This window comes from Phascolarctos cinereus, unplaced genomic scaffold (assembly GCF_003287225.1).
Source record: "Phascolarctos cinereus isolate Bilbo 61053 unplaced genomic scaffold, phaCin_HiC Scaffold_5;HRSCAF=322, whole genome shotgun sequence".
Lineage (NCBI taxonomy): Eukaryota > Metazoa > Chordata > Mammalia > Diprotodontia > Phascolarctidae > Phascolarctos > Phascolarctos cinereus.
The window spans coordinates 364,820,113-364,844,016 of NW_027555958.1; the positions used below are offsets into that span (position 1 = coordinate 364,820,113).

Consider the following 23,904-nt stretch of genomic DNA (forward strand, 5'->3'; position numbering starts at 1 on the left):
GCATCATCCCTCCCTAAAATGTAGTGTTAAAGTGACTCTCCTCTCCACCTCCCTTACTTCCTCTGTGTCATCTTTCTACAGATCAAACTTGTTCTTGTGGAAGTGATATAATCTGCACTGTTTTCATTCATTTCTTTTGCCTTCTAGGGTTCTTTTGGGTTTGTCTGTTAAATTGAGTACTGATTATCAGTTAAATGGATACTGATTTTGAGAATCTGGAATGAATGAAAATGTATCCTATCAAAATTAATTTTAATCACATTTTTGATCACCCTATAGAGGAACTTTTTAGGCACAAATTGCCCTTATAAAACTCCATAAGTGAATGAGGAAAGAGAAAGGGACCAGGGGCTCTTCCTGGGTAAAATTAGAGTCAAGTTCAGAAATGCAGTGACCAACACAACTCCTCAGATCACATCAGCCTGGAAAAACTTGCAGACCCCCAGAATTAGCTCTGAAAACACAGCAGCATGAAAAATCCTGTAGCTTTGTATACAGTGTTTCCCCACCCCTACGTGAGCAGAGGCCACCTTTAACATAAAGTTCAAAGTCAAGAAATAGGCTGGAAAAAATGAGCAAACAACAAAAGAGCTTAACCACAAAAAACTACTACTGTGGCAGGGAAGACCAAGATATAAACTTAGAAAACAACATGAAAACAGCGACTAGCAAAGCCTTAAAGAAAAATACTAATTGGACTCAAGCCCAACAAGAATTCCTGGAAGAGTTAAAGATAGATAAAAATGGTGGAGGAAAAGTAAATGAGTGGTGCAAGAAAATTACGAAAAGAGAACTGACAGCTTGATAAATGAGGCACAAAAAATACTCAAGAAAAGTAATACCTTAAAAAACAGAATTGGCATAATGGTAAAAGACATACACAAATTTAATGAAAAAAATAATTCTGAACTGGGGAGGTAAAAGCTCCATGAGACATCCAGAAAAAAATAAAGTCAAAAGGATGGGAAAAAAATGGAGGGAAATGTGAAATCTCATTGGAAAAAATAGCAGACTTTGAAAATTAATCGAGAAGAGATAATATAATTATTGGACTACCTGAAAGCCATGATAAAAAAAAAAAGCTTACATATATTTCAAGAAATTATTAAAAAAAAAAACTTCCCTGATACCATAGAGAGGGTAAAATAAAAACTGAAAGAATCCACTGATTGCTTTCTGAAAGAGATCCCAAAACAAAAACTTCCAAAAATATTACTAAATTCCAGGACTCCCAGGTCAAGGAGAAAATACTGCAAGCAGCCAGAAGCAATTCAAATATCATGGAGACACAATAAGGATCACATAAGGTTTAGCAGCTTCTAAGTTAAAGGAATGGAGGACTTGGAATATGATATTCCAGGCAAAAGATTACATCCAAGAATAAACCACCCAGTAAAAGTGAGTATAATCCTCCGGGGGACTTTCAAGCATTCAAAAGATGAGAGCTAAATAGGAAACCTGACATTCAAAATCAAGACTTAAGAGAAGCATAAAAAGGTAAACATGAAAGAGCAATCATGAAGGACTCAATGGAATTAAACTGTTTACATTCTTATACAGGAAAATGATATGTGTAACTCCTAAGAATTTTACCATTATTAGGGCACTTAGAAAAAGTCTACATAGACAGAAGGCACAAATGTGAGTCAATTATATTAGGGTGATCTCCAAAAAAGAATGTAGGGGTAAGAAAGAGGGATGCAATGCACTAAGGGAGAGGTAGAATGGGGCAAATTTCCTCACTATAAAGGAAGCATCCAAGGGGGAACTTTAATTGTGGAGAGGAAAATGGGAGGGTGACAGGAAATGTTTGAACCTCACTCTCATTCGGAATTGGTTCAAAGAGGGAAGACTATATAAACACACTCAGTTGGGGATAAGAGATATAGATAGGGGAGATTCTAAGGGGGAGGCAGTGGTCAGAAACAAGACACTACTGAAAGAGAGAGGGGATTAAAAAAATAAGTTGAGGATGACACTAAGGTTGAGAGCCTTGTGACTGGGAGGATGGTAGTATCCTGAACATAAGTTCAAAAAAAGAGAGTCCTCAACTGGGAAGACGGTGAGAAGTGCTGTCAGAGGCTTGAAGAGAGACAAGATTTGAAATAACGACTACGATGTGTAGGGTAGCAAATCTATTAAGTAGTTGTATGAAAATCTGCCTTGCTCTGGTGAGAACACAGTTAATATTATGTAACATAAATTTTAGTGAACCCAATCAATACAATTTCGTAATTCTTCTCCAGTTCTGTTCAGCAGCATGCAAATAGTAGCTATAAAGGATAATGATGGGAGCAATCAAAGGTTAGGTTTTGGTAAGACATGACAGGGAGCAAGTGATGTAGTGAATTAAAAAAAAACTAGAGTAGCAATCATGTTATCAGATAAATCACGTCAATAGAAATAAATAGGAAAGCTATATCATGGTTAAAGGAAGCAGAGACAACAAACACTAAACAAATAAACCAAATTATTCTCTCCTCTATTAGACTTTAAGCTCCTTGAAAGTGGGGACTATATTTTAACTTTCTTTGTATTCCCAGTACTTACTACAATGCCTATCACACAGTAGGCACTTAAAATGCTTGTTGACTTGCTGAAATGGCATAGCATCTAATTTCGTAAAAGAACAGTTAAATGAACTACCAAAATATGAAGATCATAACACCTTTATAGTAGAAATTGTTAACATTCCTCTCTCAGAGCTATACAAATCTAACAGAAAGACAAACAATACAGAACTGAAGAAACTCCTGGGGACTGTAAAACTGGAAGACTAGCTACATGTTTTGTGAATGGGAACATTATAGAACACACATATTTTTCAGCATTATGTAGGGCCTTCAGGGAGGGGGAGAAGATCACTGTGTGTCATAGAGAAATTACAAATAAATGCAAAGAAAATTAAATGAATCCTTTGGAGACCATAACACAATAAAATGATGATAAAGTGAACATGAGCAAAAGCAGACATAAATGGATATTTAATAATAACATAAAAATAAATGGGTAGGACAAAAAACATTAAAATTAATATGTAATTATTAATATTAGTAATAATGATGATGTAACATTTATACCATTTAAAACATAACAAAATGGAAAGAGAAGATTAATAAAATATGTACCCTAAAAATTCAGAAAGTTTAAAAAAACTCAGTAGGATAAAAGGAAATCAGTTACAAAATACAACAGCAAAACTGAGAATAGATAGATTTTAGAAAAACATAAAATAATTAATAGAACAAAAAATAGATATCATAAATGACCCCATTTTAAGAGATTAAATTGAATTACCTACAAAGGAACCACCAAAAGAAAAAAAAAATTCAGTTGGATTTGGAGTTGGTATTATACAAATTATTCTCAAAAACCTGAGAGGGAAAACACTCTTTTGAATTCTTTTTGAAAGAAATAGAGTCCAAAAATACTGCCCATGATGTCAGGTCCAAGTACGAGACTTTTAAAAAAATATTCACCTTTGATTTCTTGTGGGGTGAGAAAGTTGGTTCTTTGTTTTGACTGTTATTTTTTTAACCCCAAACATGAAGCTTTAAAAAAATTTTATTTGCTTACATTATATGTTAGCATTTAAAAACACCAGCAGAAAGGATTTTTAGGGAAACAACTGAAGCAAAAAGGGAAAGAATTATAATTCAAGTTTTCATAACCTTTACCAGACTTTGCCTCTTAAAAAAAAAAAAGAAAAGAAAAGAGAGTCCTAAAACCAAAACTAGGGAAGGATAAAGCAAAGGAACAATATTAAACAATATCATTAATGAATATTGATCCAGAATTTTAAAATCCTTGCCAAAAGACTATAGCAATATATTTTTAAAATTTCACTATGATCAAACTGGTTATGCTTATATTGTAAGGATGAATTCTACTCTAGAAAAACGGTCATAATTATATTAAAACTAAAAAATAATTCAAAATCACATGATTATTATCAATAGATTAAAAAAAAAGCCTTTGGAGAAGTACAACACTTATTTATGCTAAAATAAAATACCTATAAACCACATGCATAGGTCATTTAATATGATAAAAAGTTATACATCTAAAACCAAAAGCTAATATTAAATGCAATAGGCAAACACTAGAAGCTTTCCTGAAGAATAAAGGAGTAAAACAAGGAAGCTTCTTTTCTGTATTGTTATTTGACATAGTTCTAGAAATGCTAGTGATAGTAAGAAGAGAAATAAATTAAAGGCAAAGCAGAGATAGAAATGTCACGATGACACAATACTTAGAATCAACAACAAAAAAATTGAGATAATTGATAGTTTTTATATTCTGCTCTAATTCAGGTTCTTATTGCCTCTCACTCTGACTACTGCAACACTCTCTTCATTGGTTCTCCATGATTCATCTCTCCCTACCCCAACCCACCTTCTACATAGCTGTCAAACTAATTTTCCTAGGTCTCAGATCTGGCAATATCACCTGCTACCTTAACTCAAATTTCAGTAGTTCCCCATTAACTCTATAATCAAATATAAACTTACTGGTTAACCAGATCAAAGATCCAAACCTGAAGAGACTTATAAATCATCTAGTCCAACACTCTCATTTTTATAGATGAGGAAACTAAGGTTAAGTGATTGACCATAGAGGCAGTAAATAGAGGCAGGATTTTAACTCAGGTCCTTATGACTAGGTTCAGGGATTCTCCCACTGTGCCATTCACTTCTCTTTATGGTATTTAGCCTCTTCACAACCTTGTCCTATCTATGGTTCCTGCCTTACTGTACATTCTCCCCCTCTATGCATTCTATGATCCATCTAAACTGGTCCCCTTCACTGTTTCCAACATGCTACACTCTATCTCCACGATTTTTATCGGTATTCTCTCATGCCTGGAATGCATAACTTCCTCACCCCAACATCTTGAAATCCCTGGTTTCCTTTAAGATATAATTCTAATCACTATCTCATTTTAAAGTTCTTTCCTAATTCACCTCTCTCTGATTACCTTCTCCTCTCCCCTCACCCCCAAGTTATCTTGTGTGAAGGACATGAGATTGTGAGTTGTCCACTCGCAAAAGAAAGAGTTAGGGACCGTGGCTGAAGATAGACACAGACAATTAACTGGCCCTAGTTGTAGACAGTTTCTTTTTTTTTCCCTTTTCATTTTCCTTTTTAAAGGCAATTGGGGTTAAGTGACTTGCCAGGGTCACACAGCTGGTAAGTGTCAAGTGTTTGCTCTGAGGCTGGATTTGAACTCAGGTCCTCCTGCTTTATCCACTGTGCCACCTAGCTGCCCTAGACAGTTTCAGTGGGAGTTTAAAAATGAGGGAATGGAACCCAAGAAGGACTACAGCAGTAGTCTCTGCTGGTTTTAAGGTAAAGATCTGATTTCTTTCTAAAAAATAACAAAAGCCTAGCTGATGACTTTAGCTGGGACAGAAGCTGCAACAACAGAGACAATAGCTAAGCAATAGAACTCTATGCCCAATCCAGAGAGGAACAGAGTGAAAATATCATGAGAAGACATCAAAAATCCTGTAAAACTAAAGATGTGTTATCCTTCTTGTTTGTATTCTATTGATGGTATATAGGTTGGTAGGAATACATATCCTAGGTTGTTTGGGGAATGCTCTAAAATAAATCCTCTTATTATACTACTCTAGTAAATAAAAGCTAACAGTTTCTTCTGGCTATTCAATGAAAGGTAAACATCACTGACATGTTTACCTTTCATGGTAAATAGTTTTAAAAGCAGTACCACAGAATACCTAGAATGGTTATCCTCCAATATGGGGAAACCTACTTGTAAATGTAAGTTGGAAAGGGGGAAGGGTATAGCCGGCTACAATGTTATCTATTCGCATGTGCTTTACTTTCTTACTATTAGAATATAAACTCCTTGAGGGCAGTGAATGTTTTCCTAACGTCTTTTTATCTCCAGCCCCAGTTACAATGCCTGATATATAGTAGCCATTAAATACAAAAATACAAAAAAGAATATTAGAAATGGAAGTCTTATTCAAAAGAACTACAAAATGCATAAAACATCTGGGAAACACTATACCAAGGCACACTTACGATTTATACAAGTACAAAAAAGAATGGTAATGGAGGAGGTTGCTTCCTTACAGGAGGCAGGACTTGAGTTGAATCTTGAAGAAAAATCAGGCATTTCAAGAGATGAGGGTGCGGAAGATAGGCATTCCTCACATGAGAGAGTGCCAGGGCAAAGCACAGAGAAGGGAGAAATGGTGTTTGTCATGCTGTAAACAAGCAAGGGAGGCAATCTGGCTGGATCACAGAGTGTATGGAGTGGGAGTAATGTGCAATGCTCATGGCTGGGCATCACTAATACAATAAAAATCACAATACTATCCAAATTAACTTACAGATATAATGCCAGACCAGTCAAACTAACAAGGGGATACTTTAAATAACATTTATTTTAAGATGAATAAAAATTCTACTCTCAAGGAGAATAATGCAAAAAACTGGGGAAGAAGGGGATCAGACATCAATTATTTTACATTATTTAACCATCAAAAATTACTGGATCAACCAAAAATCAGAAACAACAAAACTAAAAAAATACAGTGTTTGATATATCCAAGAACACAAATTACCTGCAGGAGAACTCCCTATTAGACAAGAACTGCTGGGAAAATAAAACAGTCTGGCAGAAATTATATTTGGGTAAACATCTTATAAGCCTTGCCACAATAAGCTCGTGTGTGTGTGTGTGTTTGTTTTAAGGTCACAGGATAAAACAAAAATCAGAGGACAAACTAAATGCAGGACATTTCACCACCATGTCTGTGATGAAACAAGGGATAGAGGCTTTCACAAAAGATAAAATACATTTCGCTTAGATGAAAATGTAAAGCTTTGGTTACCATATATTTCCTATTAAATGTCAGCTATTCAAGAGATAAAATAATCAGCCCAAACATGTAAAACCTTAACAGAATATCACTAAAGAAAATTAACAAAGAGGTCTCAAAAGAATAATGTAAAGCTATTACTGACCACATGAAAAGATTGTTTCAAATCACCAATAAGAAATGCAAACTAAAACAACTGAGATTTTACCGCAAAGCCAGCAAATTGGCAAAGACAAAAAAAAATGGGAATAGTAAACTCTGGAATGGCTGTGAATTGGTCCAAACATTCTGGAAGCTATTCAGAATTACATGAAAAAAAGTAATGTCATTCATTACTCCTTGACCCACTGATAGACATAAACATTCAGAGGTAAGAAATACCTAGAAGCGTTCTTCTAACACATGTACAGCAATATTTTTTGTAATAACAAAGAAATGGAAAAAAGTATGTTCCTATTGACTAATGGAATGGCTAACACATTGAAGTACCTGAATATAACATTACTCTACTATGAGAAACAATGAATATTATGACTACAGAAAAGGATGAGAACTTACATAAAATGAGATCAAGTGAAATAAAAAGAATTAGGAAAACAATACATTCAATGACTACAAAAATGTAAAAGGAGAGAACAACAACAACAAAAAACTAAAGCTGAATGTTGTGTAATTACAACCGTCCTTGGCCATGAAAAAGAAAGGTCAGAATACACCTTCATTCTTTCTTTGCAGAGTTAGAAAACTGTATGGGACACTGCACATACTATCACACTTACCTTATGTATTGGTTAATTTTGCTAAACTACCTTTTATTTCCTCTTTCTTTTCTATTTTTTTTTTAAATAAGAGATGGCTCTCCAGATTGAGGGTGAAAGAAATACACCGAGAAGTAGAGACAGAGACATACTGAGAAGTGAACATTACATAAAAAAATGTTAATTTTTTAAAAAATTATATTAGATGTCTCAAAGGATAAAGACTGTTCCTGGACATCCGATCTCTTACTTCAGAAAGTTACCTTTTTCCAGTAGATGACAGTCTTACAAAGAGTTTGTTTGTGATAGGAACAACTTTTTGGATAAACACTTGTTGATCATCTCTCTCTCCAAAAGGTCCTATAAAATTATAAAATGAAAATGGAAATATGGCCAAAGAAGTAAGTTAGAACAAGTTGAAACTTATTTTAATTTACAATAATCTTTAGCATTGGGGGAAAAAAGGCATTTTCCCCAAAATCATAAAATCCACTGATTAAGCATTGTAAATATACAGGAACTCTACCTGTGATTTTATTGGACAGGTTCTGGTTAACTGTAGTTGTAATGTAGCTTTATAATCATTTGACGAACTTGGATTTTTTCAAAGTTGGCATGGTTCTTATAGTTTTTTATTGATATTGGGAAATCTCTATGAGGAAATTCTCTGCCAAAGCATACTGGCACCTCCTCTGGTATTTCATACTCTTAAAGAGTTGCTTAGAACACTGAGAGGTTAAGTGAATTGCCCAGTCACACAGCTTAGGCTGGGTCAGAGGCAGGACATGAATCTAGTTCTTCCTGGTTTCCCAGTTGTTTCTCTGTCCACTACATTTATTATTCCATTATAGATACTTCTAATATAGTCCAAGTGTATATATTACCTTTTAAATAATATTTTCTCCTCCTTTTACCCTTCCCCAACAGAAAACCTAACCTTCTCAGAGTTTATATATCACAGTTTACACAGCAACATATGTGATTGTGTCAGAAACACAATGATTTCCAATCAATGCCTATTAAAGTTGAAGAACTACCTTTTATAACGTTGCTACCACATCACAGAGGCAAGAAAAAGCCCCAGATAGGCCAAGATTATGACTTTACAGAAGATACTATATTTCAGTGGGAAGGCTAGACCTTTAACAGAAGGTTTCCAATTCTCAGGACAGAGTTCTTTTCTTTACACCAGTCTTTTCTTTTTTTTTCATAACATTACATATCTGGACACTCAAAACTCCCTAAGAACTATGTGAACTTTAAAAAAAAATTCCAAGACTGGTAAAATGATCATAAAACTATAATACAACTATGATTAACCAAAATACATTCTAAAACCAAACTTCTTCTATTGTATACTTTTTGAAGACCTAAATTTTAAGAAAACAAACCTACATCAGCAGTTTAGTAAACTAAAGAGAATATCTTTATGTCCTGGGATTACTTATAAAAAAAAAAAGGCGGGGGGGCAGCTAAATGGTGCAGTGGATAGAGCACCTGCCCTGGAGTCAGGAGGACTTGAGTTCAAATGTGACCTCAGACACTTGACACTTACTAGCTGTGTGACCCTGGACAAGTCACTTAACCCCACTGCCTAGCCAAAAAAAAGGTAGTCCTGACAGCTAGTCTAATTTCCTCTGCTTTCTACATCTACAATGTTGTTTATTAATCATTGTTACAAGGAACTATGACTGGGAGGCTCTGGAATACATTTTCAGTTATAAAAGAAAGATTCAATCCTATTTGCTATGCTGTAATTGTTAAAGGGTGGGAGAGATTAAAAATGAGTTGAAACAAAAAGGGTTTTAAGTTGAACCTGAACTAAGCAGAAAACTGATCAATAAAAACACTTTATTTCCTTAGCATTCTAATACTTAACAAAGATCATGCTCTATTATTCAACTGCTAGAATTGTGGACATGGTAGTAAATAATGTGAAGACTTAAACTAAGAATCATATCTAATTCATTACTGGTAAAGATTGGATTATAATTTTCTGATATAAAGTTAAAAATGACATTTTAATATTCACTTCTTTACGAAATGCTTTGCAATTATTGTCAGGGATCATACATACATACATACATACATACATATATACATACATACATATATCTTTGCCTCATCTGCTTCCCACTCCCCCAAATCAAGATAATTTCAAGTAAACAGAAACAGAAATTGTAGTCAAACAATAAGCTTTCAGAAAAAAAGCACTTTATACTGACTTGAGTCCTACTCTCTTGAAAGAGTCAAATGGTTATTTCTAAGCATTCTGCTAGCTTACACTCTGAAGCAGCTTTAGAAGGGGGAATTCAAGAGTAACTGTTACAAAATGACACTGCTGGGTATATTTTTAAGTAAATATTTGTCCCATGTGAAGAAACTCATAGAATTATAATTTTCAGAACAGTTTTATGTAGTGCCTTGCACACAGTAGGCAATTAATAAATCTTTTTAATTGGAATGAATTATTTAAAGTAATTGTAGGTTTAATATTTTAAAAGACAATCATTTTGAAACCTTAATCTCAGAAGTATATTCTGAAAGATATAAATCCAAAAATCTCATGCAAATCAATTCTAATATATTCTTTCTTATCTTCTATCATTGCTGTAATTTCTACACATACAAAAAACGATCACAAAGGTACATTAGTTAGCCAATAGGTCCTACAGAATTCTTATAAGTATGGTGAGGCACGACTGCATACCCAGAGCAGATTCTCATAAATGGGTCCTTGGGGAAAACAATGTAACTGTTACTGTGAAATGTGTGAGTAGAGAGAGACAAATCACAGTAACTTTATATACCTCCTGTTAAAATCGGGTATCAGAGTAACAACAGAGACACGCTACACTGTCTTCAAATGGCTCACACAACCAATAGCTTCATAAAGAATTTTAGTACATAAAAACAGATGAGCCTGCCTTCTAACTCATATTGTTTTTTCACCAGATCAATTAAATTAGCAATAGAAAATCAAACTGTGCCAAATTTTAAAATGCTTAGCTTGATCACAACTTCGTTGTTTGAAATGAAGGTCACAATCTGAGGTAGGGGCATTATTTAACACTAGACTATGTTACTAATTTCAAATTTGCTTCCTAAACCTTGGTAGGAAATAACTCTTATGAGTTACATGGGGGAAAGAAGGAGAGAAGGAGGGTAGGAGAGGAGAAAAGGAGGAAAGACAGGAGGAAGAAATGAGGAAAAGAAAGGTAGGAAGGAAGAAAGGCAGGCAGAAAGGAGGGAGACAGGAAGGAGAAAAAAAAGGAAGGAAGGGAGGGAGGGATTTTATCTTTAGCTTTTTTTTATATCCCTAGCACTTACCACAGTCCCTGGCACACAGAAAATGCTTATTAAATGTTTACTCATTGACATTTTTAAGCTCTTACTACATGCCAGGCACTATGCTAAGTACTGGGGATTCAAACACAAGCAAAAGAAGGTACCTGGATGAGGGGAATGATTTTAAAGTCTAAAAAGTCAGAAAGAGCTAAGAATGGAATGAAGGCAGGCCAAACTTGGCCCCTTCACAAAATGGAAGTTTCAGGAGGAACTTTCCGAAGAGAGAATGTGGGTGGGAGAATATCTCACATGGAGGGATATTCCAAGGATGAAGCAATAGTAGGATGTTTCAGAGAGGAGGTCCTAAGTGCTAAGAGAAGTTCATGGATAAGACAGTAGTAAAGACATTATTTTGAAGTGTAAAAAGTCAAGAAAAGAGCTTGGAAAGAATGGAAATTCTATTAATCAGATGGACAGATATAGGACTCTTAATATTCTACAGCTATGGCCCTTAATATTCTACAGCTATGGTCAGTCAGTTAATAAACTTATATTAAGTGCCATGTATGTGTATGTGTCAGGTACTAAAGATACAAAAAGGGGCAAAAAAAGTCCCTCCCCTCAATGAGCTCACAATCAAATGGGGGATATAACAAGCAAACAAATATATACAAACAAGCTGTGTATAGGAAATAATTAAAAAGGCACTGGAATTAAGTGGGGTTGAGAAATGAGATTTTAGTTGGAACTTTAGGGAAGCCAGTAGGCAGAGACAAGGAGCATTCCAGGCATGGGGAATGCACAGAGAAAATGCCTAAACCCAGCAGTGTCTTGTTCATGGAACAGCAAAGGAGGCCAGTGTCACTGGATCAAAAAGCACATGCTGGGGAGTAAGGCGTAAGAAAACTGGAAAGGTAGGATGGAGCTAGGTTATGATGGGCTTTGAACATCAAACAGAGGATTTTGAATTTTCCACTGGAGGCCATGGGGGAGTACAGGGGGCAACATGGTCAGACCTGCACTTTAGGAAAGTCTATTTGGTAGTGGGGAGATCTGAGGCAAGCAGACACACCAATAGGCTACTGCAACACATGATATGTACACAGCCACGCACACATATCCACATACACACATGTATGTACGTGTATGTATACATGAAATATGGTGAATCCTCTCAATAGGATAAGGAGATGGGACTCCTATTGATTCTGCAGGATTAGCCTGATTGGTGCTAAAGGAGCTTGACAGGCATAATACAAAGCAAATACTAGCAAAAGCCTCATATTGCCAGCCTTTAAATAATAGTTTTGCAAAACCTGAGTCACCAGAATAAGGGAAATTAAAATAAATTTTTTTTGAGCATTCAGCAATTAAAAGACAGGCATAACAGTGATTTTGGTATTTAAGAATCATGCCTTAAAGACAAAGCGGCATTCACCTTAAAGACCCAGGTGAAAAGGGCAATGCTAAGGGTACAGACAGGCTAGGGAAGTAGGAAGTATGGCTTCTGACCAACAGGTCCCTCTGGAGAATATGCTAAATTCCACTGAAAGAATGGCTATAAGGGAAGACATTGAGAGAGTTAATGAGGATAACAACTGGGAACTTCAGGTAAGAAGAGACCCTGGATTGGTCTGAGTTAGGCTTAGCCCAGAACACCAGAACAATTAGGCAAATCTACTCAAAGTGGATTTAAACTGAAAAGGAAGGGAAAGGAAGATGAACAGATATAAATACCCCAAAATTCATAAGTCACAAAATTGAAGAAAACAGACTAAAACAAAATTCACAGCTTTCTATATATAAATGTATAAACAAAATGGGTAATGATAAAAGTAAACCTAAGCTCTAATGCAACGAGGCAAATCTGACCTCAGAGGTCCCACTGAGACTTGGTGGGATGAGATTCAGGACTGAAGCAGACTTCCAAAAGATGTACCTATTCAAAAGGAACAATAGTTAAAGAGGAGATGAGGTAGAGTACTGAAAACTAAAAAGACAAAGTCAAGTGAGGAAAATGAGAAACCAGAATAGGTAAAGTATGGTGGAACTCATTTGGGTAAAGAACAATGGAGGCAGAAAGACAACTAATATTGCCATTGGAGCACACTACAAATTACCTGAACAGAAAAAGCAAAGCGATTAGATCACTATGCATTCTGTTTGGAAATAGATCACAAGAACTGTTGCATGATATAGTAGTTATGTGGCATTTCAATTCTTCTGGGTATAGCAGTTCAAGGTTCTGACCTACCTTAGCAGCAAGTGAGGGGAGCTTAGAAAGGTATATTTTAGTCTATATTTCTTACCAATGGGATGAAAATTATTACTTGGATAGAATGAATGGAATCCTCAGTGGAAAACGAATATTCTATCTCAGAATTTATGTTAAAAGACAAGGAAAGCTGAGTATAGTTCCATATACACCTAAGATTAAAGTTTTTGTTCTGTCTTTTGGATAGATAAGGGTCTTGACAGTGAAATTTTTAGAAAAGAGTTAGCCAAGAAGGGATAGAAAGTTCTCAAAAATTAAATTCTGAAAGCACAAAGAGAGAGGAGAGACAAGGAAAGTTGCTAAAGAGAGGGATATGGGCCTACAGTAAAATCATCAAACAGAGATGTTTAAAAGACATACAAAAAATAGACAAGGATAAGGACCTGCAAGGACAAGTAACAGAGGATAAATATAAAGTGTGATACAGTCCAGTTAAGAATGCTGTTAGGCATACTGAAAACAAAAAAATGGAGTTCTTTGTTTTGTTTACACTGGCAAAGAGGAGGATCAAAAAAGGTTTAAGACTACAGCATGAAATGAATGGGAAGGTGATAATAGACAAAATAAAGAGGGTAGAATTATTCAACCCCCTTTTTTTTGTTTGTTTGTTTTCTTTGACAAGAAGATGATCTTTAGCCTAGAAAAGATACAACAAAAATGGCTAAGAAGGAGCTAATGCACTGGATAAGTAAAGAGATAATAAAAGAACTTCTAGCTACCCTTGATGCATTCAAATCATCAGGTCAAAGGTATATGGCCAATCTGATTGTTGATCCACTCCCACTGTAAAGATGACAGAAAATGGAAGAGGGCCCACAGAAATGGATAAAGACAAATGTCACAATACTAAAAAAGAAGTCTGAAAACTAAAGGCTAGCAAACTTGAAATCAATTTCGGGGGGGGGAAATATATTTATCTCAGCCAGGTATGATGGTACATGCCTGCAATCTCAGCTACTGGGGAAGGAGATGGTGGTAGACCTCTCCAGTAAGTAGTTTCCAGCTGGACCCTTCCTGTCTTTCCCTAACCTTCACTCTCCTACATATTCTGGGACCCAGAGACACTGGATGTTCCTTGCACATGACACTCCATCTCCAGATTCTGAGCATTTTCACTGTCCCCCATAGCTGAAACTCTCTCTTATCTTCACCTTTTACTTTTCCTGGCTTCCTTCAAGTGTCTGCTAAAATTCCACCTACTACAAGAATCCTTTCTCAGTCATCCTAGAGCTTAGTGCTTTCCCTCTGTGACTATCTCAAAATTCCCATCTTTATCCTGTTGGTACATAACTGTTTGCATGTCTCCTCCATTAGACTATGAGCTCTTTGAGAACAGGGACTGTATATATGCTGTCCTTTGTATTCCCAATGCTCAGCACAATGCCTGATAGTAGTAGGTACTTAATAAATGCCCTTCAGCTATCTTGATTTGCAAGACTGTCACCTGAAAGCAGTAGTAGATTTGTTCTGCTTGGCCCCAGATGGTAGAATTAAGGGCAAAATCTGGAAATCTCAAAGAAGCAGATTTTGGCTAAATTTAAGGAACTGATTCATAACATTTTGAGCTATTTAAAAGTGAAATGCTCGGCTTGCTTCCCCCTCAGTAGAAGTAGTGGTTTTCCCCTTAGTAGAAGACTTCAAGGGAAGAATGATTACTTGCTGAGATACTGCAGAGAGGACTGCTTTTCAAAAGGGGACTCACTTAGATGGTTTCTGAAGCCTCTTCCAACTGATATTCATTGATGCTACACTTTTTTTCCCCCCGCTTAACACAAACTTTAAAAAGTTTTACTCACCTATATCATTTCCAGAAGAGTAACTACCATGACTTTCTGTCTCTTCCAAAGACAATATCTTGAATGATGCTAAAGGAGTAGAACCTGGTTGTGTGGAAATCATTCCTCGGAATCGTGTTACTGTCCATGTCCGTACATGATTATTATCAGCACAGACTATCAGAGAAAAGGAAAAACAAAAAGATATTAAACATAATATATAATTGCATCAATATTTCAAAATTAAGGGAAGGCCCACAATTATTTGGCATGTTTCTATAAATAACTGGAATACAAAGACAAGATACACACAGCAATAAAGATGAAAAAGATTAAAAGATACAGACATAAATAAATAGTCAACAAATTGTGATGGCATACACAGAAAACCCTGGGAAATCAGCAAAGAAACTGACTGAAATGCTTAATAGCTTCAGCAAACTCATAAAAGTCATCAGCATTTCTATTCTGTATTAACAACAACAACAAATATTGGAAGGGAGGGGATGGGAAAAGTAAGTTCAAAATAAACACAAAATGCATAAAATACCTTAGTGTTCAAATCTACCAAACAGAGGATTTACAAAACACAACTACCCATTACAAAATAGTAGAAGATAAATAACTGGAAAGATTACAGATTGCTCATAGTTGGGTCATGCCAACATAATAAAAATGACAATATGACAAATTAATTTATAGTCTCAGTGCTACCCCAATCAAATTACCAAGGTGTTACTAATTACAGAGTTAGCAAAAACCAAAAATAAAAATTACTTAGATGGCCCAAAGGTCTAGCACCACAGGGAAAATAATGAAAAAAGTAGAAATAAATAGAAATAAAGTCACATCTGACTCTCTGTGACTTCATTTGGGGTTTTCTTGGCAAAGATACTGGAATGATTTGCCATTTCCTTCTCCAGATCATTTTATAGATGAGGAACTGAGGCAAACAGAGTTAAGTGACTTGCCCAGGGTCAACACCTAGTAAGTCTCTGAGGCAAGATTTGAACTCAGGAAGAGTTCATCCTGATTCCAGGCCTTGCACTGCACCACCTACCTGCATTACATTACCAGACTTCAAACTATATTACAAAGCAATACATATTAAAACTTTTTGGTAAAGGTTAAAATTACAAAAAGAGGTCAGTAGAACGGATGAGAAAAACAAGAAATAAAAGCAATTAAAGTAGTAGCCCAGTGTTTGATAAATCCCAAAGCATAAATTATTAGGGAAATAGTTCCTGTTTCATCTCTTTGCCTCTTCAGACTGTCCATAAACTTGCATTGTCTTCAAAGCTCAGCTCAAACGCCATATTTTACATGAAGCCTTTCCTGATAACCATAGCTATAAGTGCCACTTCCCAAAATTACCCTGTATTCATTTTATACATATTTTATACATGATTATATATTTATATGTCTTCTCTGATAAACTATAAGCTCCTTGAAGACAGACTGTTTTATTTTTGTTTTTCCATCATTAGCACATGACACAGGGCTCGGCACACAGTGGATCACTGTTAGATGCTTACTAACTGATTAGACCTCTACTTCTGAGTATAGGTCCAGTGGTGACCATGTCAAAATATATGAACAATTTAATAAATTTTATCTCATGATTTCAAATTGTTTTCCAAAAAAGTCAGAATAATTCAAAGCTCTTCCTGACCCCCATGTATTAGTCTAGCTCAGGGGTGGGGAACCTGCAGCCTTGAGGCCACATGTGGCCTTCTAGGTCCTTGGATATAGTCTTTTGACTGAGTCCAGGTTTTACAAAACAAATCTTTTTATTAAGGGGATTTGTTCTGTAAAGTGTGGATTCAAAGGGCTGCACTTGAGAACCTAGACAGCTACATGTGGCCTCAAGGCCACAGATTCCCCACCCCAGTCTAGCTCCTCCAACACCAACTATTTGCCTGCATCCATTTGCCACTTTAAGGGATGTGAGTTGAAAGGTCAGAGTTGTTTTAATTTCCATTTTGGCTCAGACTATGACATGGTTATTGTTAGTCTGAACTTCTAAGTGTTAAATTCACAACATATTAAAAGACCTAAAGGAAGGTCACATGGTCCACTAGATAGATTCTATATAGGGGATTTATGAAAGAATATATGGACTAGATAGATCCTATAAGGGGATTTTTGAAAGGGTATGAACAGCAACTGTACAGGATAAGAAATTGTGGAAAGATTCAAACAATGCAATACAGTAAGATCATATAAGATCACAGATCTACTGAAGTACCACTCATGGATAAACCATCTAAAAAGTAAGTCATTTCTGTCTGAACCTGGTAACAATTACACAAAAGATGCTATTTATTCAAGAAATTTCACTTTTTTTTTGCATTATTAAGTAAGATAGAACAAAAAACCTGGCAATTTACCACTGACTGAGACCTCAAGACTTGGACAGTAAAAGCAATTGTGTAAAAGCAATAAGTGTATTTTAAATACTTGGTTTTTATGTAAAAACCATGGTTGTTTTTGTAGCACTATCCATAAAAATGCTCTAAACACAAAACCTGTTTCTTGTAACACAGCTAGATACATAATTTCTTTCCTTTCATAAATATCTTTTGAATCTACCAAAAAATGTTAACCTACTCTAAATATAATCTTTAAGGATATCATAGTTTCTGATGGCAAAGACAAAATTTTTTGTTCTAAACTGTATCACCAGGGATAGTTTTTTAAGCTGGTACTATTTAAAAATACAATAATTATTTTAAAAAATAGCAAGTGTCCCCAATTGCCTCACCAAAAAAAAAAAGAAAAAGAAAAAGAAAGCAAGTGTGAAAATCTTAAAAAATCTGATTTGTAAAAAAAAAATAGGCCATGTTTACTTAGTTTGATACGTCAAAGTTGGCCTTGTAATTACTTATTTTACAAAAAAAAAATTTAAATAAAACCTCCTAAAGCAATTTGAGAAAGCTCCTCTAATAAAACAAAACATAATTTGATTAATAAAAATTCGATTTATACAAATCACTTTTTTCTAGAATGCATACACCTATTAAGGTTTTTTTTAATTTTTGGTTTTTTTTGTTTTGTTTTATTTTGTTTTTTGGAGGGAGGAGGGTAAGGGAAGACTCTGGCCCTCCCACTGAGGAAATTCCTTCTAACAGTACAGATCAGTGACTATTCTGAGTCTTAGAGAGTTGCCTGGAACATAAGAAGCTTAAGTGGCTTGCCCTGGGTCATACAGTCCAAACATGTTAGAGATAGGACTTGAACATATGTCTTCTTGGCAATTTGGCCTGTTTACTTTCATTAAGTCATGTTAGAAATTAAAGGTTAATAGCGGGCACTAATACGGAAAATGATCCTTATGCATTTCAGATTTATACAACTGAAAGAATTTTAATCTTTCTAGACCATAACAAACTAAGCAAAAATAATTCTCCTTTCCTCAACGAGTTCCATCTTACATTCCCAAGTATTTAAATTTCTATTTTTGTAGAGAAACGATAGCTAAGAAACATGAATACCGTCAGTGGGTTCCAATAACCTAAGAAATACAAATTTGAAGTAAAAGATTCCCATGTATACTTAAAACAAATTTCAAGACAATCACCTCAAATGTAAAGTTCTTTTCCCACAAAAGGTGTGATAAATGTTTAGAAATGAAATATGATATGGGAACCAAGAGTTAAATAGATAACAGGCAACAATTAAAGGATAACATGGATACTAAATTTAGATGTACTATAATAGTATCAGAGTCGGACTAAATTTCCAAAGAATCTAGAAATAGTTTATGAACCAGCTGCTACTGTTTCTTTTAGCATCCTTTCCTTTTATATGCATACAAACTCTTGATTTTTCTATATATGGGTCTCCTCAAAACATGGAAGTCACATACAGAATAATCTTTAAACAAGGTAGAGAAACATGTTAACATTTAAAAAGTCACTGTACCTGATACAAGGTGTTTCTCTGAGAGCATGATCTTTGTAACAGGACTTCGGTGAACTGTGAATGTCTGGAAAAGCTGAGGGCCTGAGCCAACTGTTTCTGGGTGTTGTACAATTACTCTTACAGCTCCAGAACTTGTACCATAGGCAATCTCAATCCAATTACCACTGACACCTAAAGAAAGCCAATTGAATCATATCAATAAAGATAGTGTCAAAGTCTACCACTATAATAACAGGCGAAACTAACTGATTTGGCCACATTCCTAGTTTATCCTCATACAAGCTTCAAGATTTGGCAAAGGTCAGGTCCTAGTTCAGTCCAGTTACCTTGAGTAGGGGAACAGAGGTGAAGGTTTACTAATAATGCCTTAAAACCAATTTTAAACTCTGGAGCTAGGCAAGAGGAATAAACACAGGGCAAATGACTAAATCCCTAAAGCAATAATACCATGAAAAGGAGAGAAAACTGATTTTTTGTTCACTGAAAAAAAAAAAGGGGGTTTTCATAACATAACATACTTTGTTACACGTGCTTCATTTTCAGTATGGTGTTACTTACAAGATGTACAACATGGTATGATTTCTAATCTATGCAATGTTAAAACATCTCTTCTTTTCTCAAATTACTCTTATGTCTGAACTCCCCAGTGCAAAATAGTGATTCACCATCTGGGACTCAGTTTTCATATCTGTAAAATTAACGGGCTGAACTGGATGACATCTAAGACCCCTCAGCTTTTATGAGCTTTTTCTTAGTGAAGATGGCTCTCATTCTGTCTTCCTGGTACTTACTATCTCTTGCTTGCTCCTTTAAGGCAAAACTAACATTTTGTTTTCACATCTTTAATTCATTCCTTCACCTACCTTGCCTGAACCTCTTATCAGATTGTAGCTATATATCAAAAGCATTACTTATAGAATTAACTTTTATTCTAGGACAATCTAATCTAAGTCTTAGTCTAATTTTGTCTAAAGACATTTTGTGAGCAAATACTTTGAGATATTTGCTCTTTTGATATTTCAAAGTTATAACTTTTCTAATGAATAAAACAATATTACCTTATTAATAATAGATTTAAACTTACTGTGAAGATCCCTGGGGGCACATTAATATTTGTTTACTAATGTTTCTTTCATTACAGATAAACATCAAATGAGGTAGGACTCCTTAATAAATTGAAACACTTTTCCAATAATTCAATCTCAATGAGAAAAGCTAATAAATATTAGAGAATATAAATTTCCAAATAAGCTAACCCTTTCCATAATTCCAATTTAATAATATTAAAGTTTATACTTTCACTTACTCCCTAATGCAACTTTTAAAAGTTGGATCCATAACCAATAATATTTCTGATTTCCCAGGTCATATGTTGACTAGTTATGTTTGACCTTTGTATAAACACCAACATAATTTAAAATTCTTAATACTTGACAAATTCTCTTAACTGCAGTTCCCAAAAAAACAACCAACTTAATCTTGTCCAGCAGTAGAACTATACCAGTGAATGCAATACAATTTTTAAGTATCCAACATGAATGTCAGGAAATTACAAATATTCTACAATGTACTAACTTGTTTTAGGTGTGAGGTAGACACTCAGAGCAGTAATAGCATCATTTGAAGGATCATGATAAAGTTCAGTTACAAGAAGGTCATTGTCTTTCATTCTCAAAGGAAATTTCTGCATATCTACAAAAACAAAACATTTAAAATGATATAAACAAAAAGGAAAGAGTAATAAAATTTGACTATTTTCATGCAATAAAATGCTATCTAGAAGTATCTTTTTTTACATACTTACCTATATAATATATGGATCCATTGTTACAACCCAATAGCAGGAATGATCCAGCAGTATCATAGCTAGTAATAGGAACAACATCTTGAACCTAATGCAGTGAGATTATTATGAGATGTTAGATACAACTGTAATTTACCTTTTCTGCTTCTGAATTTCTTAAGTTTATGGCAATGCCCAATCATATCCCAGCTGATTAAGAAAATTGCTTCCTTCAATAGCCAACACCATGGTGACTGCAGAAGCTGAAGATAAGTTGTTCAAGAAGGTATGCTCATGATAAAAACTATCCTCAGCTAAAGAAAAGAAGCTTCAAAATATACTTTGGAAAGGCTTTATTACATGTCACAAAAGGCTAATAAAGCAGGGTAGAAATCTAAACAAGCCAGCACAAGTATCTTTGTTATGGGTGCACAGATTGGTTAACTTAAAATTTGACTTAACTCACTTGCCTAATATTTTCCAAGAACTTTTAAAGCTCCTACCTCTATAATTTGTATTAGAGGAAAAATGTTGATTAGATATTAATTTATTATGTTAGCAAAGAGAAATGGTTGAAAATTATCACCTATTACTTGAAACAAGTACTTCTTGATTGTTCCACTGATTTTCAGAACCACATTTAGCTTTTTATGAAGGAATCAAGCTTCACTGAAAAAAAATCCAATCATTTATCACATGTGTCTGAAACTCTGAAAGATTTTGTTGTTGTTTTTTTTTCCTCTTCTCTGGGTTTACTCTGCTTTACTGTTCACCAGATACACTTTTAATGTTAATTATGTATTTTATGAAGCCTCTTTCAAAGCAGACTGATAATATGTGTGGGTTACCTGCTTAAAGATTTATAGTATTTAAATGCTATATTTCTAAAGATATAAAGTTTGGAGGATCAACCAACAATTCAACTGTGAACAATAAAATTCACTTTACCCCATGTGGTGACATCACTGCCTATGTTAATTTGACTATCTATGTAGCTAATTATAAAACTAAAGGAATTAGATTTACTCCAATGATTTGCACCTGGAAAGGACTTAAAAACATTTGTTGTGTTACAGTGAAAACAGCACTACACTTGGAATAAGACAGACATGGTTAAATCCCATCTGAAAGTTATAATTTTCTCATCTATAAAATGCATAATACCACCAATAAAATAATTCAAATGGTTAAGATTAAATCCACGTAAGACAATGAATGCAAAGCACTTTGCAAACCTTTAAGTACTGTGTTAATGTCAGCTATTATTATTCAATTGCTAAGTACTGTAAACTGCAACACTGGTAATATTTTTAAAATATCTTATGATAAATAAGATGATCCTATGCTGTAGACATGCTAACTATGGAAACTGTTTAGAAAAAAAAATTAGGTATCTAATAAACCACCAGGATTTAACCTACTAAATTAGGTTTCTGTTCTTCTCTCTCTGAACTTGGATTACGTGAATTTTGTATGTATTATCAACTAAATGCCAAATTTACAGATTAAATCAATCAGAAAATATAATGTGTTATAACACAAATTTCATAAAAGGGGATATTTAGCCATGAAGTTTAGTAAATGGCTCATATATTCTAAGCAGTTTAATGAGGATAACCCAGTTGGCAAAAAGGAATAGTCCTATTTTCAGCTGCTTTTTTGATAGCATATGCAAAAAGCTGGGCAAACAAGTATGGAAGAAAACAATCTTTTCCCAAAAGTTTATTCATAAGATTTCAAGTCTTTCATCAACATTTAAGTTTTACAGATATTATTTTATCAAATAAAACTTAATAAAGGATTTTTTGCTTTTGACATGATTTTAGAAAGCATGCCTAAAGTGTCTCTTTGCTTAGTGTTTTATTTGATGCAAATACATCAGGCCAATCTTTATTACCTGTCTAAAAACCAGTACTGCAATGGCTGTCTTTTTCTACTGTCTCCATGTTATCCATGAATGGGATTGTTGCTGAAGGGCCAAATCAGAACCTACTCAACCAGTGTCGTGACAGTCAGAAGAGTCAGCCTTAGGTCAGCTCTACCTCTTGAGATCTGCAAAGCAGACTCTTAAATTTCATTACATACTATCTCTGCATTGTGCCACAAAGACATTAATCTGGCTGGGTTACAAAAATGTTTCCTGCATGAATGCCCAACTCCTTTCCAAGATCTTGTCTGAAATATAGGAATAGATCTATTCTTGTTGTCAGATATGTTTTCCCAAGTCATGTATGTTAAAATAAAAAAACATACAAAACCAAAAAACTATCAGTTTACACATGAGTGTATTGCTAAAGTATAATTATCATCCCACCTCAGGAAGCTGGTATGGGGTTTTCAGGATCTCTGATGGTAGCAGAAATTTTGTTTGCAATTTTGATAAATGCTAGTAAATAAGATACTTTAAAAAGTCCTTTTAGAACCTATTTTTCTTTTGTCTTATAACCTTTCAGAACAATTTTTTCATGTTTAGACAGATTTAAGATGTTTCTAGTTGCTATCAAAATAGAAACTACTCATTTACCCTAATATTTAACACTAATCAGATCTGATTTTCTACAAGGACTAAACACGCCAGAAATCTAAGTTACAGATTTAGAGCTAAAAGGGATCTTAGAGGCCACATAGCCCAAGTCCCTCACTTTATAGATGAGGAAAGGGAGGCCCAGAGGTATTAAACAACTTACCCAAGATCACAAGTGGTAACTGGTGAAACCAGGACTTGAACCTGGGTTCTCTGACTCTTAATCCAGTATATTTTGTTCATTGTATCATGCTGCTTCTAAGGTGTAGGCATGGTCTGGAAATCTCTGTCACGTTCTCAGGTCCTCTTTCAGCTTTACCTTTACTTTACCTTAATTTAAACTAACCTGCCAATGTTGAGTTACAGCATTCCACACTCCTACTTTCCCTGTATGACTTGTGGCCACCAACTGGTTACCAATGAAGAAGAGAGCATCTACGGGAACTCCAAGACTGAATACTCCTAACCACAAAAAAAAAAAAAAAAGAGGGAGGGAGAGAGGGAGGGAGAAAGAGAGAGAGAGAGAAAGAGAGAGAGAGACAAAGAACCCTCATGAAAACAAGTGCCAATCAAATGCTGGCTAATGGTTAAATGTTAAAAAGAAAACCATTTACTTCATTTTTACAAGATTTTACTTCTAGTAATTATTATAATGAGTATCTCAGACTCGAAGTTATCCTGCCTTTATTTTTTAAACTGACAAAAACGGTTTTTAAATGGATG

At 34.7% G+C, this 23,904-nt stretch overlaps 1 protein-coding gene across 2 annotated transcripts in view; it reads right to left on the minus strand.

Moving 5' to 3' along the window:
- KCTD3 (potassium channel tetramerization domain containing 3) overlaps positions 1–23,904 on the minus strand; it is a 61,943-nt gene that overhangs the window by 5,590 nt on the left and 32,449 nt on the right. For both annotated transcript variants that reach the window (XM_020982271.2, XM_020982270.2), the window contains exons 10-15: positions 23,528–23,643; positions 20,679–20,766; positions 20,450–20,566; positions 18,875–19,045; positions 14,972–15,127; positions 7,876–7,972 (exon numbers count right to left, since the gene is read on the minus strand). In XM_020982271.2, coding sequence (XP_020837930.1) covers positions 7,876–7,972; positions 14,972–15,127; positions 18,875–19,045; positions 20,450–20,566; positions 20,679–20,766; positions 23,528–23,643 — 745 coding nt within the window. The remainder of the gene's footprint in view (positions 1–7,875; positions 7,973–14,971; positions 15,128–18,874; positions 19,046–20,449; positions 20,567–20,678; positions 20,767–23,527; positions 23,644–23,904) is intronic.